The sequence below is a fragment of the Fundulus heteroclitus genome, chromosome 13 (assembly GCF_011125445.2).
Source record: "Fundulus heteroclitus isolate FHET01 chromosome 13, MU-UCD_Fhet_4.1, whole genome shotgun sequence".
Classification (NCBI taxonomy): Eukaryota; Metazoa; Chordata; class Actinopteri; order Cyprinodontiformes; family Fundulidae; genus Fundulus; species Fundulus heteroclitus.
This window is the reverse complement of record NC_046373.1, coordinates 2,381,650-2,398,436: the sequence shown is the minus strand read 5'-3', so window position 1 is coordinate 2,398,436 and position 16,787 is coordinate 2,381,650. Positions and strand designations below refer to the sequence as shown.

General features: G+C 39.2%; 1 protein-coding gene across 2 annotated transcripts in view; it reads right to left on the bottom strand.

The window, feature by feature from the left end:
* LOC105937058 (syntaxin-10) overlaps nucleotides 1-9,303 on the bottom strand; it is a 33,282-nt gene extending 23,979 nt beyond the window's left edge. The window contains exons 1-7 of one of the 2 annotated variants that reach the window (XM_036144878.1): nucleotides 9,200-9,303; nucleotides 8,731-8,806; nucleotides 6,751-6,844; nucleotides 6,202-6,296; nucleotides 4,300-4,362; nucleotides 4,068-4,151; nucleotides 1,460-1,566 (exon numbers count right to left, since the gene is read on the bottom strand). In XM_036144878.1, coding sequence (XP_036000771.1) covers nucleotides 1,460-1,566; nucleotides 4,068-4,151; nucleotides 4,300-4,362; nucleotides 6,202-6,296; nucleotides 6,751-6,844; nucleotides 8,731-8,806; nucleotides 9,200-9,234 — 554 coding nt within the window. In that variant the 5' untranslated portion in view covers nucleotides 9,235-9,303. The remainder of the gene's footprint in view (nucleotides 1-1,459; nucleotides 1,567-4,067; nucleotides 4,152-4,299; nucleotides 4,363-6,201; nucleotides 6,297-6,750; nucleotides 6,845-8,730; nucleotides 8,807-9,199) is intronic. The other variant, XM_036144877.1, reaches the window with a different exon arrangement.
* Between the last annotated feature and the right edge of the window lie 7,484 nt (nucleotides 9,304-16,787).

Below are 16,787 nucleotides of genomic sequence, written 5' to 3'. Positions count from 1 at the left end.
ACTGGCAAACAGCAGATAGATAGCCTCGTGAGACCATCTGATCTCGCGAGCTTTCAAGCTTTCACTCGCAGATCAGTCTGGCTACTCTCCGTTAAAGAAAATTTGGAGCCGTTCACCAAACGAACGTCCAATCAGCGTTGGCTTTGAGGCGGGTTGAGGTGTGACGCAACGAGAAGCGCGACAGTTCAGTCTGAAGAACATGGCGGCTTCAGCCGATGAAACTAGCGTTAGCGTGGCTATCGAGCAAGTTTTATCGGAATTACAGAGTATTTCTTCACTGAAAGAAGAGCAAAACACTGCTCTGGAGGCTTTTCTCAGAGGAAACGATGTTTTTGCTCTTCCCCCGACTGGTTTCGGCAAGAGCTTGAGGTTGTGTTTTCGTCGTCGCTGTTAGTACGTCATATGCTTCGTTGATCTGATTGGTTTATTTGGCCCGTCTATCACCAACATAGGCCAATCAGCTAACCAGTATTTTCGCCCCTTCCCAAAATTACTTCAACGGAAGGTTTCCAGATGGATATGTGGAGCAAATCTATCTGGCGGAGTCAGGTTAGCAGATAGAAGCTCCTACTGTTTGATGACGCGGTGAAGCGTTGCCCTCGTTGGCCGCACGAGTTGCTGTCCAAATGTCAGCCGAGCAACAACGCGCGAATCAGACGCACCATAACAGGTTCTTAAAGGAAACTCAAGATATATTCCACAGAAGGTCCCAAAATTGTCTTATTTTCTTCAAAGAGCAGTAAGAAATGAAGAATGCTAAAAAGGACACATTTTATTGAGCTATGTAATGGCAGATAGGCCATCTTAAATAAATTATATCAAGAAAAAAAAATGTTTTGTGTATGTAAGAGATTATGAGATTACAGAGACTGGAGTGCAAAGTTGGGTCCCACGGAAATGACAGATAAACGGACTCTGAAGGCAAAGTGTCTGACACACTTAGACTGGACAGAATGACTGTTACGGGGGATATGTGTCAGCAGGGACGTCTGCATTACTGCATGATCTTCTCCACTAATGTGATGAACGGAACACTGATATCATACTGGGAACGCCCTGAATGGGTGGACAAGTGCTTGGCGTTTAATGTCTGTGAGAGAACAAACGGGGTTCTCAGGTACCGGTTGTGCTGTTATGAGAACCCAGTGCTGAATCTGTAAACATCCCTCTGTCTTTTAGATTAAATATGGTAAAATATAGTTACAGTTTGAAGAGTCTTTTTATTACTACAGAAGTCTATAATAGAAACACCACATTACCAGATAAAAGAACCAGGGGAGACTGTGAACAGTATAACAGGTTAAAAAAATAAATAAATCAAATCACAATACATGGATTTGAATAGCCGAACCACCTTGTAACTGGTGACCATTTGGTTAAACCTACTTTATTTACAGTAAACAGGCTCACTTGAGGAGTGTCAAACCACCTAGAGGTGACAACGAGCAGGAATACTCACACGGCCTGCTCATCGAGCTCATCTCCGATACGTCCGGACATGTCTTTGAGGACTCTGATGCTTCCGGACACCAACTCCAGCTGCTCGTCCTGCTCCTGCATGATCAGCTACACACAGACACGCTTCAGTCCCACCACTGACCAACATTCACTTTTAGTTGTTTTTTTTTTTTTTTTTTCAAGAAACCATTTATAGTCACCCTTACCAAAAACCGCCCATAACGAAAAACTAAGATCACATCAGGAAACATGACAATCCCACCGCAGTCTAAGTTTTTGTCATTTAAACAGTGAAAGCTCATGTTCAGGTTAGGTTACAGCATGTAGCACTTTTAAGAATTTAAAGAGTCTCCACCAGTTGCTGAATCTTTTATACTCCATACAATTTTCTGTCTAAATGGAGTTCTACTCTTTCAAGTAAGCACATCTGGCTGGTTTAAGTGTTCAGAAATTTAGCACTAAAGAAAATCCGACAGCTAAAAATGTTGTGCATCGACACAGAGACGCTGCTCAGGAACGCAGGAAAGTAGATTCTCATGCTGAAGAACAAGCAGGACAGGATGTGTGACGACACTCCTGCATCATTAAACAGTGTCAACCCACACCACAGGAGGCAAAAAAAACAAAAAACAGCACCTCATCTAGCCTGACGCTGAAAGGAATCCTTCATTCACAGCGTCAAAGCAGAAACAGATCTTTAACCTGCGTTTAGTCCAACGTGCTTTACTCATCTTTTGTCCCTCCACGTGATCTTAGTGTGAAAACGTTACAACGATCTGAATCTTTGGGGTAACAGGAAGCTTTACGCTGGAAGTTTTTTTTTTTTTTTTTTTGACGTCGCCATTTACAGGAAATGCTGTTACAGTTAAAATAATAAGCTTCTAAGCTGCACATGCAATGGCACAAAAATGGATTAAAAGCATCAGATCAATAGCATATGCCACACAACTGAAATCAGACGCATTGTATGAAAAGGATTAACTAGAGGCAGTTGTCTTCAGATTGAGCTTTTTTTGTCTCCCTCATCATTGTTCAGGGATTTTAGCTCTCTCTCCTTACCAACGTTGCTTTAGTTCAGTTTGCTTTGTAGGCATTCTTTGTACAACTAAGCTCAAGAGTATTCATACCCTCAGCAAAATTCCGATTTCTAAAAAACAACAAGAAAACCAGTTTTATGTACATTTTATAAAAGAATGCCATGTCAACATTAACTTCACCCTTCTCTAATCTGTGGAGAAATATTTATTGGCATTAACGCAGTCAAACATGTTCTGTGTTTACTACCCTTTATTTCTTATAAAAATCTGTTTATTCTTCATACGGTGTTCCTGCTCTACCGCTTGTCTCAACAAACTCCTAATTGGTTCAACGACTAATTGACCAGCAGGTCTCAATGTGTTCAAATAGGAGGTTTAACTTCTACTTCTCTTCCTCCAGTCAATGGTGTTCCACAGGGGTTACTTCTGGGGCTACTTCTGTTTATATATGCTGACAACACTGTTTTATATTGTCCTGGTCCCTCTCCTAACAGTACTTTTAATCAGTTACAGTCAGCTTTAAATGCTTTACAGATAAACTTTTACCATGTTAAGCTTGTTTTAAAAGGTGACGCTGTTTTCTAATGCAAATTTCACAGGTGAGGACCTTCCAGTTGTCACGACAGGTCAAGGTTTAGACATTGAAAAAGTGTCACAATATAAGCATTTAGGATTTTCAATTGATGATTATTTGTCTTTTGCACCCTATGATGAACAATTGGTGAAATTAAGATTGGGGTTTTAGTTTAGGACCAGATTGTGTCTCTCTTGAGGCTAAAAAGTGACTGGTTGAGGTTATATTCATGTTGTGGATTATGGTGACATTCTGTACATGCATGCTTCTCTTAAATGTCTTGATTCACTGGACACTGTTCTTCATGGAGCTGTAAGATTCATAACAGGTTTAAAAGGTTTAAACCTGCACGGGTTTAATGGATATCTTTGACTCTGTCGTCACACACGGACAGTTTCCCGCTTATTTACCGGCCTACATATATGTAAATTCTCTTCGTTGTGAGAACTTGTTTTTACTTTCTGTCCCTAAATTCCAAACTTAAAACGGAATTGGATGGAACCATTTTAAAAGTGTTGCGGTCACTCAATGTTTTTTAAGCTTGCTCAGACATCTCGAGAGGGAAGTGTTTGTCTCTAAATATTTTAATTGGGGGAAGTTTCATTATTCTAAATGTGATGGTGTTCATTTTTTAATCTTCTTTTATGCAATGTTTTGTGTGTTTGTGGTTGTCATGTGTTATGTGTGCTGCTGCCAGGTCTTGGTGAGGATTCTCTTGAAGAGATTCTTAATCTAAGTGGGATTTTCTTGGTGAAATAAAGGTTAAATAAAATTAAAAAATAACTTTTCAGTGGCTGCTTTCCTTTCTGAATTTTCACGCCTATTGTTATAGAAGGTATAAACCTGATAGAAACGCTCACTCTTCCTTGAACTTTATTTTAATAGCCCTCCTATCGCTACTCCGCATCTAATTCTTGCTTAAAAATGTTCCTCCCCCCCTCCAAGACTTCTACCCGCCCTTCAATTAGCCTGTGCACCAGTTCAGCCTCCTGTTTTACCTGCTGCTGCTCCTGCTGCTCCTGGATGTACCTAGAGTTGGCCGACACCAGATGAGCCTCCAATCCAGTTGACCGGTCCTGTTCCTTTAAAGCCAACAGGCCAAGGACAACAAACACAAAAGATCCAAATACATAAAAATAACATCTGAGAAGGTAGAGCAAAGAAGGCCATGCTGTTTTTAAAGTTCCAGAGAAATCTGTGGATTGTTCTGAGTTTAAAGGGAGCACTGACCTGTCTGTTCCTTTTCTCTGCCTGAGCCACAGCAGAAGGGCTGGACAACTGATCTTTCATCTCCTACAAACACACATTTTAGATCTGTTATTCCACACACAGCAACATAAAAGTCTTTTTAAAAGCCTGCCTAATTTCATATTAATAATATTGCTCTTTCTCTCGCTTACCTAGACTCAATAATCAGCTCACTGAAATGTCAAAAAGTGTTTTAATCCCGCTCAGCCAAGTTCTCTATTGTCTCAAAGGACCCAATTCCCTTCAGATCTATTTTAGACATGGTACCTTTACTTTTGCGTGGTGCTAAAAACGACTCATTTTCTATTATATGTACACCTTAAACACAGATTCTCTTTAAGCGAAGAGTTTCTCCACAGCTGTGACAACAAACAAAATGACGTGTATCAATAACTCAGGTCTGCTTCCAGTAAAAACAGTAAAAGCACAAAGGGCGTTGTGCAACTTAACATACACAACGGCGAGTGTTTGATTGCCAACACGTCGATGGTCAGATCACAGCTTTGCATTACCTGTGCAGTCCTCTCTCCTGACAGAGTGAACAGAAGGAGGTGAACATCTGCTTTGAAACTAAACACACTTTTGGCCAAGAGGCAAACTTAATAACGATGGGCGCATGAGAAAATGAATCTTAAACAACATTTAACAGTTTCGTTTACTCTCATATTGAAGACAGTTAAGAACATTTTATAAACTGTTCCAACATTACATTAAATCCAATTATAACCTGACAAACATCTTGATGGAAAATGTATTTCCAACTTTGTAAACTGTAGAGTTTCTGTAATTTTTCCAGTTTTAACCAACTCTTAAAGGCTAAACACAAAACCTCACTAATAACTTACTACAGAGATTTCTATAATGGTCATTCTTTAAACATGAACAGATAAACAAGAAACCATTTTTCTTTCATCAACACAGAGGGTTGACCAACATAGTGACCATAATTAATAATAAACATTCAGACGTTTAAAATCACAGAATGTATAATCTCACTTTTAAAGATCTCTGCAAGGTTGTTTTGCATTTACTGTTTCACAAATGGTTTTCAGTAAAAGCAAAAATAAATAAATAAACGTACAAGAAATTAGGGCCGTGCATAAAGATTGATACAAACATTAATATTGATATTTTTTAAAACGATTTAATATCGATATTCTGGCTTTCAATATTAATATACCTCCCAACCCCTAAGGGGCAAAGAAGTGCAAGTGAGACGAATTTGCGGAATGGCCGACAGGATTTTAGAAGCGCCTTCGTCCCTAAAATAATACGTTTGGGCACGTTTTTGGTTTCTGTGATACGTTAAATGCATTGAACCAAATGTACTTTATTTTCCTGTTAATATAGAACATAAATATAATATTTGGCTGGTTTTGTTGATTGAATGACTTTGAGCATTAATTTGAAAGTAATAAATATCGATATTGGAGTCAAATCAAATCAAGCTGAGCTATGCACCGAGAATCGCATCGAATCGGCTCATCCTAGATGATACCCAGCCCTACAAGAAATGGTAAAATGGTAAATGGCTTGTACTTGTATAGCACTTTAACTAGTTCGACGACCCCAATTGTAATTGCAATTGCAGGATGAACTCCCTAACTACCTGCGCCACAGTCGCCCCAAGCAAGCAAGAAAAAGTAATATTGTGTTGGGTCATATTACTCAGTTAATAAATAAATAAATACATAAGCAGATCAAGTTGGTACAACTTTTGATCCACTTGATCCCTTCCCCACAATATGACATATCGGTATATTTACAAACATATTTTACTATCAAGTTCCATTCATTTTCTTTATTTGATCATGTATAGACAGCTGGATAATGATAGATATAATAATTGCATAAACCAAAATAAATCTGCAGTGATGAAGTTACCTGAACAGACTTCCTGGTTCGCTCCACAAAGCCTCTCCTCTCCTGAAGCTCATTTTCGCCCAGCTTGAACTTCCCTGGGTTTGACTCCACAATGCCTGACCCAGTTAAGGACCCATCAAAATGTTCTTAAGTGTTTACATTTCAAATACATTGTATTAAAAAATACAACATTCTGCCAAGTAGCTAAACCAGCTGACATAGCTGGGCTTTGATATAAAACATTTAGAAAGCATACAATGCAGAAAGAAGATTCTGTGTTTAAAAATTAAATAAACTGCCTTTTTAAAATGACACTTAAGAGATTCCTCAATAAATAGACTGCTGCTACTTTTAGTTGCATATTTAGCCTTATTTAAAATATTTTCTAAAATGAATTAATTCCCTTTGGCATTTCAGATCTTTGCTCTATTATTTTGTATAAGTAAATAGTCATAAAGCTAATAAAATAATAAAATGCTAGGATAAAGCAAATATCTGAATTCTGATGTTCATCCAAACCAAAAGTTCAGCGGGATTAGTGTGAGGAGATTGGTCCGTAATAAAGGATACTGATAGTTTCGCTGAGATCCTCCAGGTCCCAGTCGATGGCCCGCAGACAGTTCCTCAGCTCATTGGCACTCCAGTCCAGCTCATCCCGACTCACCTGAGCCCAGACACCAACAGACACTCAGCAACAACAAACAGTTACGCACCGTTTAATCACTAAGCATCACTTTTTATTGCAGAATATACTGACTTAAGATTTGTAGAGCTTAGAAATGATTACACTAAGACCATCTCTGAGTTTTCACTGATCAAAGTGAAAAAAACAAGAGGACAAGTTTTTCTGAGAGTCATTGAAAGCTGATGAAAACACGCAAAAGAAATGATCAGATTTTTCAAAACCATTCTGAACACTGAAAAGTCACTCAGTACCTTAAAACTGCATGGGCGACCAATGTGCTGTACATTAAAAGGAAAATTATACATGATTTTTACAAATACAAATCTGAAAACAGTGTTGTGGATTTGTATCCAACCCCCTTTACACTGATTACCTTCTATAAATTCCAATGTCAGCAGTTTTACATACATAAATAAATACATAATTTGTCAATGGGTGTGATTTGATCTTAATATACTGTTTTGTCAAAGCCACAAGGGTTTGTCAGGGACCATTAGTGAAGAAAAAGCACCATTAAGACCAAAGAATACAGCAAAGAGATCAGTGATGAAGTTGTGGAGAGGTTTAAAGCAGAGCTGAGTTATAAAACTGTGTGCCAAACTTTGAACATCTTATGGAGAACTGCTTAGTCAGTCAACCAAAACTGGAAAGAGTATGGTAAAACTACAAACCTACCCAGACGTAAATTTAGACCTAAACTGATGGGCTGGAAGAGGACTCCATTAATCTGAGAAGCGGCCAAAAAGCTATGGTAACTCTTGAGGAGTTGCAGACACCAACAGCTCAAGTAGGCGAATTAGATGGAGCACTATTAGTTGGGCACTGCACAATAAAGGCCTTAAACTCAAGAACGGTGTGAAGCAAGCCGTGCTGAAAGAAAGCCATAAGAAGTCCCATTTGCAGTTTGTCACAAGCCATTTAATGGACACTGCAAACATGTAGAGACCAAAGTTGATCATCTTTGGGCAAAACAGACGTTAAATAAAGCATCTGCACTTTGCCAGAGACCGCACACAGTGGAACATGGTGGTGGCAGGATTATGCTGTGGAATAGTTTTGTCTCTCAGGGACACATGACATTTGGTCAGAGTTTGCTGAAAAAAGGATGGAGCTAAATGCAGAGCACTCCTGGAAGAAACAATACTAATATGCATGTGTTGTCCTCCATACAGGACAACAACACAACAACATGAACGGAATAGTTTAGATGAAATAAGATTCATTACAACTATACTTCTGTGGCAAGATGTCAAAATGTATGTTTACACACTCTGGATCCAACCTGACTGAGTTTGAGACGAATGGAGAGAAAATTCAGCCTGTAGATGTGCAAAGCTGGTGGAGACGTACCCTACTAAAAGAGTTGAAGCTGTAAATTTAGCAAAAGTTGGCGCTATAAGCTACTATCTTTGGGGCGGGGGCAGAATACCAATCCTTGCCACACTTTTCAAAATTTTATTTGAAAGAAATGCTGAAACTCATGCATCGTTTTGCTTCCAGCTCACAGTTATTTGCTGTTTTGCATTGAATATTCACAGAAACTTAATTTAAAGTCATTGCAATTTATGATTGTAACGTGGAAAAATGTGAAAAAGCTCCATTTATATGCATACTTCTGCAAGGCACTGTAGCCGCTTTCACATTTTCCCCTCTGTAACACATCACTCTTGGATCTTTAATGTGTACATAACACCATGTTTACATTTCTGTTCCTGTTGGGTTTTGTGCAAATGGTGACTCTTATTTTCTTTTCTTTTTTAGAAAATCTTTGACCAGATAAAACACTGGCTAAGCCCACTAGGGTTTGGAGTGAGTGAGTGGGTTATTTAGAAAAGCACGGCTGTCAAATATCCACCAGAGCTCACCTGTGTCCCCTCCTGTAACAGTTCCTCCCATCTGTCAAACAGACCCCGAGCACGGGAGAGGGCCTTCTGCACCTCCCTGGAAACCAAAGGCACACATCAAACAAACATTATAACGCGGAACCTAGCAGCCGATTAACTGCACCCTTCAGAGACACCAGATTCGCCCCTGGCTAAATCACTACGCTACACTCATTCATAGCAGCCGGGGTCATTTCAGTTAACGGCGAAGTGAAACAAAAATGAATCACGGGTTGTTAAGCATGTCTTTTACTTATATTCACAAACATAAACACGTTGACACTGTGTTTATACACGTTAGCTAGCTACAGCTAACAGCATAGCTAACCCTTCTGGCATAACTTCACTTAAAGTGACAAAAAAATACCCGTGTGTGGTTGATCACAAGTATTTATAACTACACGTTACAAAGCAAAGTGGGCTTTTCGGCTATTTCTTTTTTATTTCTTACCCCTTTACAACGAAAAACGGGTCCTCTATCGACATTATTTCCTTCCTCTGAAGGCCTGGCGCATGCGCACGGTCGATGCACAAACACCGACGTCCCCTCTGACGTTAATTAAACGCCTCTGCGTAACGAAATGACGTCCGGGTGTTGTTTTTTTTGAAACTAGTTTAGTTTATGTCGAACATGTATACATATTTTAAAAAGAGGGGGAAATGTATGTAACTATTTGTAAAAACAAAATAATAATAATAATAATAAAAAAAAAAGTGCTTCAGACATGACAAAACACCGCACATTGTTCGAAAAAGGAATGGGACGAAGTACACCGTTTTAAAATTTCCCACCCCTTTTTAACTACTCTTCAGTTAGTAACTAAACAGATATCCCAACTACATAATTCATATTTATTAATATATACCATATATACATTTCCCAAATATCCATATAAATATATAATCACAAATTAAATATACACTACATACATATCCTTGTCATGTAAATATAAATCTTTGAAACTATCCGCATAAATAAATATATAAAATACATATCATATACTAAGTTAGTGACAATATAACAATCAACCCTATTCCTAATGGTTCACTAAGGTTTATGATACCATTGTTTGCTTCAGCAAATATGCCAGCTTGGAAAACGCATATGGGGAAAAACCTCAATAAAAGTGAGCATATAGAATTCAAAAAGTTATCAATAAAGTTTTAATCCATGAATAAACAGAATCGCATCCTATATCAGTAAATTCTGATATATTCTTGATCGAAATACAATTACTAGTGACCTTGTAATACTCATGCTTGTAGTTATAGGCAGTCTTATTTTTATCATTAAAGCTGATTTGAAAAAATCATGCTGAAAATATGTATCATATGCCAGTTTTTCTATTACGGAAACCTGAAATATAAAATATGAACATTTTATAATTAATACTAGTTCATAAGTTTTAAATAGAATGCGCACCACAGTGGTTCACCAAGCCTCCATTCCTCACCATACTCCCCTGTCACACTAACCCTCCTAATGTCATCCTTTACAACATTGTTGGATAAGCAGCATTATGAAGACCATAGGAACACGGCAGAAACATTGTGGGTAAAAGAACTGTAAAAGAGGACTTGCAGCTTTGAGAAACTCATTGAGCACTGTCAAGTAATCAGAGAAACACCCAAGAGACCCATTGTAGTTCTGAAGAAGCTTCAGATATTCACAACTAAAAATAAATAAATAATAATAATCTGTTGACATTCCCTGGGCAATCAATTGTGGGCTCCAACAATATGGTCTTTATGGAGGATTGACAAGAAGTAAGCAATTGCAAAAAGTAGGTTATGAGAAATCCCTATTTGCAGTTTGTCACAAACCATGTTGAGGACACAGCAAGCACGTGGAAGAAGGCGTTCTGGTCGAACGAGATCTAAATTAAAACTAACCTCTACACATAAACACATGAGCACACCATCCTGATTAAGAAACATAGTGGTGGCACATCATACTTTAAGGGATGCTTTTCTTCACCAGTGACAGAAAAGCTGGTCAGATGGAAAAATAAATAAAGGGTGACCTTTGCAGAAGACCGGAAGTTTCCAACATGACCACCGGCATGACCACACAGCCAGAGCTACAATGGAACGGTTTAGATCAAAGCGTATTCACGTGTTAGGATGGTCCCATGGATGTCCAGACCAAAATCCAACTGATAAGACAAATGGACACTGCGCTTTTCAGACTTTGATTTGTGCACATTTTGAGAAACACTTATCCGTTTCCCTACATTTTAATACAATGCACTACTTAGTGTCGGCCTGTCACACAAAGTCCCAGTGAAACACATCAACATCTGTGGTTATTGAAGCAATACGGAAAATGCGTGTGAAAAATTCATGAGGTTTCACTACTTTTGGAATGCGCCGTATATCAGTTTACAGCGCATTGGGAGGAAAATTGCCCAGCTCAGCAGATCCTCAATATCGCTGTGTGCACGTTTCTCCGCGCACTTCTTCCCGTCCTGTCCCACCCATTTGTCTTTGTTCCTGTGGTTTATTCTTTCAATTCAACCCAGGCTGTCCCCCTACTCCTTCCTTCCTGTCTTCATCCTGTTTCCTCCTCTTTCACTCCAACACCCTGCAACAACATAAAGCCTCAGCTATGAAAATTGATCACGTCCTGTTAAGGTCAGAATTGCATTTCTACAGCAACTGTTTAGAGAAGTTCCCCTCCGGTTTTCTTACTGTTACACCACCATCATAACAATAAACGGTGTTTCTCATAAATTGTCCTTTTTTTTTCTTAATTAGTTTTGTTTTTTGTTGAACAGACAGTGTAGTAAATATCAGATGTTGACCTTGAGTCGAGTAGCCCTGAAAGCTTCAGGTTTAGCATGAAGGTCCTAGTTGTTTAAAACAGATTAAATAAACCTGATGATGGGTCTTTCCAGCAACAAAGTATATAGTTTTTTTTAAGGTTTTTGCATTTCTAGTGAAACAAAATTGAAGCATTTTAATATTCAAAAATTATGTGAGAGAAAAAAAAACCTGCTACCAAGGTGAGATGATAAGTCCTTTGAATTAACTGACATCCTAAGGCATTTTTGGTGGACCTATGTTTTAATCCAGTAGAATAAACCATTTGAAACACAACAGTATTGCAAGAATTCCTGCTTCTGCAACCTTTTTTTGTATTTATTTATTTTGCCAACTGCCTTCTTGTGTGGTGCCTTGAAAAATCTGATTCCAACTTTTTCACACATTGTCATGTTACAACCACAAAAGTTCAGTGTAGCTTTTTGAGAGTCAAAGTGACGGGCCAACGAAAGGTGGTACATGTTTTATGATTAAAAATTGGAATCACGAATGAGGGGAAGATGGAGCGGGAGATCGACAGGCGGATTGGTGTGGCGTCTGCTGTGAAGCGGGCGCTGTACCGATCCGTTGTGGTGAAGAGAGAGCTGAGCCAAAAGGCAAAGCTCTCGATTTACCGGTTGATCTACGTTCCTACCCTCATCTATGGTCATGAGCTTTGGGTCGTGACCGAAAGAACGAGATCCCGGATACAAGCGGCTGAAATGAGTTTTCTCCGTAGTGTGTCTGGGCTCTCCCTTAGAGATAGGGTGAGGACAGTCATCCGGGGAGGACTCAGAGTAGAGCCGCTGCTCCTCCACTTCGAGAGGAGCCAGTTGAGGTGGCTCGGGCATCTGGTCAGGATGCCTCCTGGACGCCTCCCTGGTGAGGTGTTCCGGGCACGTCCCACCGGGAGGAGGCCCAGGGGAAGACCCAGGACACGCTGGAGGGACTATGTCTCCCGGCTGGCCTGGGAACGCCTTGGGATTCCTCCTGAGGAGCTGGCCCAAGTGGCTGGGGAGAGGGACGTCTGGGCCTCCCTACTGAAGCTGCTACCCTCGCGACCCGACCCCGGATAAGCGGAAGAAGATGGATGGATGGATGGATGGATGGATGGATGGATGGATGGATGGATGGAAATTGGAAAAATGTGGCATGAATTTGTGGTCATTCCCGGTGGAGTTATCACTTTGCAGTAGCACCTATTGCTGAATCTACAGCTAATAAATTGTTAGAGCATGTCTCTTTCACCTTTGCACATTAAAAGATACATTTTTACCATTTTCTTCTTTGTGAACTACCTCAATCTTAAATCAGACTACACGGATAGCATATGTGAAAGTCACTTTTCAATTATTGCCACAAATTCTTAATTGGAACTTAGATTGGACCATTATAGCACACAGGATTTAATCAAAGCCATAGGCATAGCATTATTGCTCTGGATGTATGATCAGGACACTTTTTCTCTGAGAAGGCAAACTTGTGTCTCAATTGAAATATTTTTGCAGCCTCTTATATGTATTTAGCCCCATCCATCTTCCCCTTAATCAGCAACCATATCCCCGGTAGAGAAATCATCCCCTCAGCATGGTAATACTGTCCAAATTCTGGCACTGTATGTTTTACTTGAGTATTAGGAGCAGAATTAGCTTTCACAACTTAGCAAGGACTGTCTGGGAAAAGGGGGAGGATCTTTACTAATCAAAGGAAGAAGAAGAAAAAAAAAATAGACAGTTGAAAAACCAGAATTTGCAGCCAGGCAGGAAGTCATACTTCAGACATGTTCCATCACAAACATGAGATAGTGGAACATTTTTCTTCCTGTGTACTTTCCCTGAATAATATATTATATAATATATATGTATATATAATACACTATATTATATTATATATATGAAAGGACATCATCTGTCTTTGGTGTCTCTGAGTAGGAATAGCTCTTCCTTTGATGAATAACTTCATACTTATTTTTACAACGCACAGCATTTCACTTTTTGGCATTACAAATATTGTCTTTTCGGTCCGGTTCTTTGCGGTTAGAGGAAAATCAAAGCCATCCCTAACAGCGGTTATGTGGCAGGGCAGAATATCATCTCTGCAGGGGGGGTGGGGGGGAACAACACCTGACGTGAGCAAGTGGGCCATAGCATAACAAAAGAAACTGGTGCAGAGATAACAACCACAGTAAGCGAGGAACGCGGCTAAAAATAGATCCATTACGCAGTGGCGCCCTTAAGTCTTCCTTGTGAGGATGACGTACCTTCAGCTTATCAGGGATAAAACATGACTTGTTTCTCTTCCTGTAAAACATAGAATTTACCCACGATTTGTCTCTCCTCCCAGGCAGGGTTTCTTTCCTCTTGAACACTTTATAGAAATACTGGATCTGGATGATGAAGCTTTAGCTGAACAACAACTAAAATCAACCCTTCCAGAGCATCTGAACCAGCAGGAATAGCAGCATTATTTATAGATTTCTGGCCAGATGTATTGGCACACATTGGTAAACATGTGTAAAAAGCCTTTAAAATTATATTTTATTCAATCTCACTGAAATAAATAGAAAAGTCAACCCTTTTTGGTTTGAGTATTCAGTGGGGGAAAAAATGGCATATCTCATTGACCACTGTTTCTGGTGATCGGTGGCACAATAGTTGGTTCTGTCAATAATTTGTACAACCCACCTTTTGCTCCAGGACGACACATATTTTTATCCTGACAAATTTCAGAAGGTTGGAGCTCAGAGACAGAAGGATCTTTCTCTTGGCACACTAAGTTTAGGCTGCCCAGGGTTCTGGTTCTGGTAAGGGTATATTAAACATGCATATACATATATTTATGCATGATAATATATCATATCCTCTTGCAATACATCTGCATGACCCAAACCCATAATAATGCACATGTAAATATGAGCCATGTTGTTCTCCCTCTGCAAATAGTCGTGTTACTCTTATCTATTATTGTATTATTCTTATACTACTTGCATTTGATTTTTTTATCTGGTAAACCTTTTACCCAAATGTGTTTGATCATTATGCTGAGCGATTTAATGACGGCCCATTGTCAAATTACTGGCAGTTAAAATCCAATCTGATTTAAAACCTCACCGTTTTGTAAAATGTTTCGGATGTCCTGCACTAGAGGATCCTTGGGCCTTTGGAAAAGAACCTGATTCTCCCCTGTACCCTAACAGTGGGCGTATGGTGCTTTTCCACATGTTTGTCCTCCGTTTCACATCCGACCCCCTTGGATCGGCTTGGCAAAAAGGTGAGCAAACGTTGCATGTTCTTGTTTGTCAAGGTAGGACGATGAAAAGTTTTTTGTTTTGTTTTTTTTGTTGCCTCAAGCATCGTTCCCAAACACTTGGTTGGCACGTAATGCCAAATTGTTGTTATAGAGACTCGGTGACCACAAGATGTCACTTTTTGCTGCAGATCTCTAATAGTGAGCTTTCAAGATTTTTTGAAATCTCCCTTATTATCCTGCTCATTGGTATCTGTGACAAGATAAACTTGAGTCTAGGTCCACCTTAGCTGCCAATGGCTATATGAAACTGGCTTCTGAGTCACATCGTGATTATATCCTGGTGTGAGGGGTTGTTGAGAGGTTCTAATAATTGTGGTATTACTGATTTTGTTTGACTTTTTTTTTTCTCCTACTTAATGAATTCATCAAATTTAAAAGAAAGATTAAATGATTCAGCTTCAGATTCTGTTGCTTTTTACAATTTTAACTGGGCTGACAACAAATGTGTCAGGGTATGTGAATACAAGCCTTACTGTATACAACTTAAACCAGCTTTTCTCTTTCCAAGGTTTTTTTTTTATTATTTTCCCTCGCTTCTGACAGTAAAATCTTGAAAGCTACCGAGGACTACTGTGCTGCATGTGCGGCTGCAGGTTGCGTGCCGTGGCTTTTTGAGGCCTATGTCATTCAAACAAATGAAGGACCTTGTGAGCACAGAGTGAGTCACTAAACCAATTAAGTTGATCACCATAACAGAAATAATTATTTGCTGCAACTTAAAAAAAAAAAAAAACTTAGAGAAACTATGTTTTTGTTGTGTATTTGTATACAAGCAAGTGCTAAGATTGTGGTAATTACATGCACTAATGTAAATATGCACAGCCTCTTTCTTCAAACAAGACAAAATAAGTAGAGATATGAAGATAAAGTTTGTAGATTTTAGAAAATAATCCTCAAAACTCACTGTCCTTGCTCTTACAATTCTGCTGTAGGTTCTTAAAAGGGGTAATCTTTACCATTTCATTTATAATTTCCTATTGTACTTCCTTTAATGCCTGCCAGTAAATGGCGTGGTTTTGGAACTGGGTCAACTCCCGGCCTTACCAACCAGTGTTTGTTCCTCAGAGGGAAATGCTGCTTGGAGAAGAAACAGGCCCCACCCTGCTCTGTGTTCATACACGCACTACACCACACATTTATCCTCGGGCAGAGGCGGTGTAGCTATATCACACACAACACTGTCTCCATGGCGAGCAGCTGGCTGCAGTTCTAAAGTGAGATCTTTGCTGAAGCTCATTACATGCAACGTAAATGGCAAAAAGGATCGGTCTAGGACAGATAATTTTTTTTTTTTTTTCTAAAGTCTTCAATTTTTTAAATCCAGAAAATAAAGCATTTCATTTCCTATCAAGACTCTTCCTCTTTTCTTTTTATTCCCAATGTGGAGTAAAGAAAATCCTCTAAATGCAACTGTATTAAGCCCACATTCTAAAGTTACAAACAGAAACAAGTGACAGAAGCAATAAAATATCATGCACTGTTTGAATTCACTGCTGTGTTGGTATCACATGTCAGGTGAAAAGTACAGTTGTCTAAGATGTTTCCATGGTTGCAATGTTATTCCTTTTAACAACACTGAACAAGCGTTTAGCTATGATTGCTTGCGTTGAGTGATGAGAAAGGTAATTGGCAGAAAATGATCAATTACAGAACGCTTGTTGCGTTTTGTAACATTAAACACAGACATGTATATGTAATACATGTCAAATTAGGACTTGTGTTATTTCTTCTTGTACAACAATGTGACGCGTGATCTTAAATACACACGCGAAAGGAATCAGTCTGCAAATTTTGCACTCTGATTTTCATGGATGGTCTCATTGAAGTATAAAACAGTACTTTGTAAGCACACACACACACACGCGCGCACACACACACACACACACACACACACACACACTACAAAGGAGAACTGAATTCAACAAAGT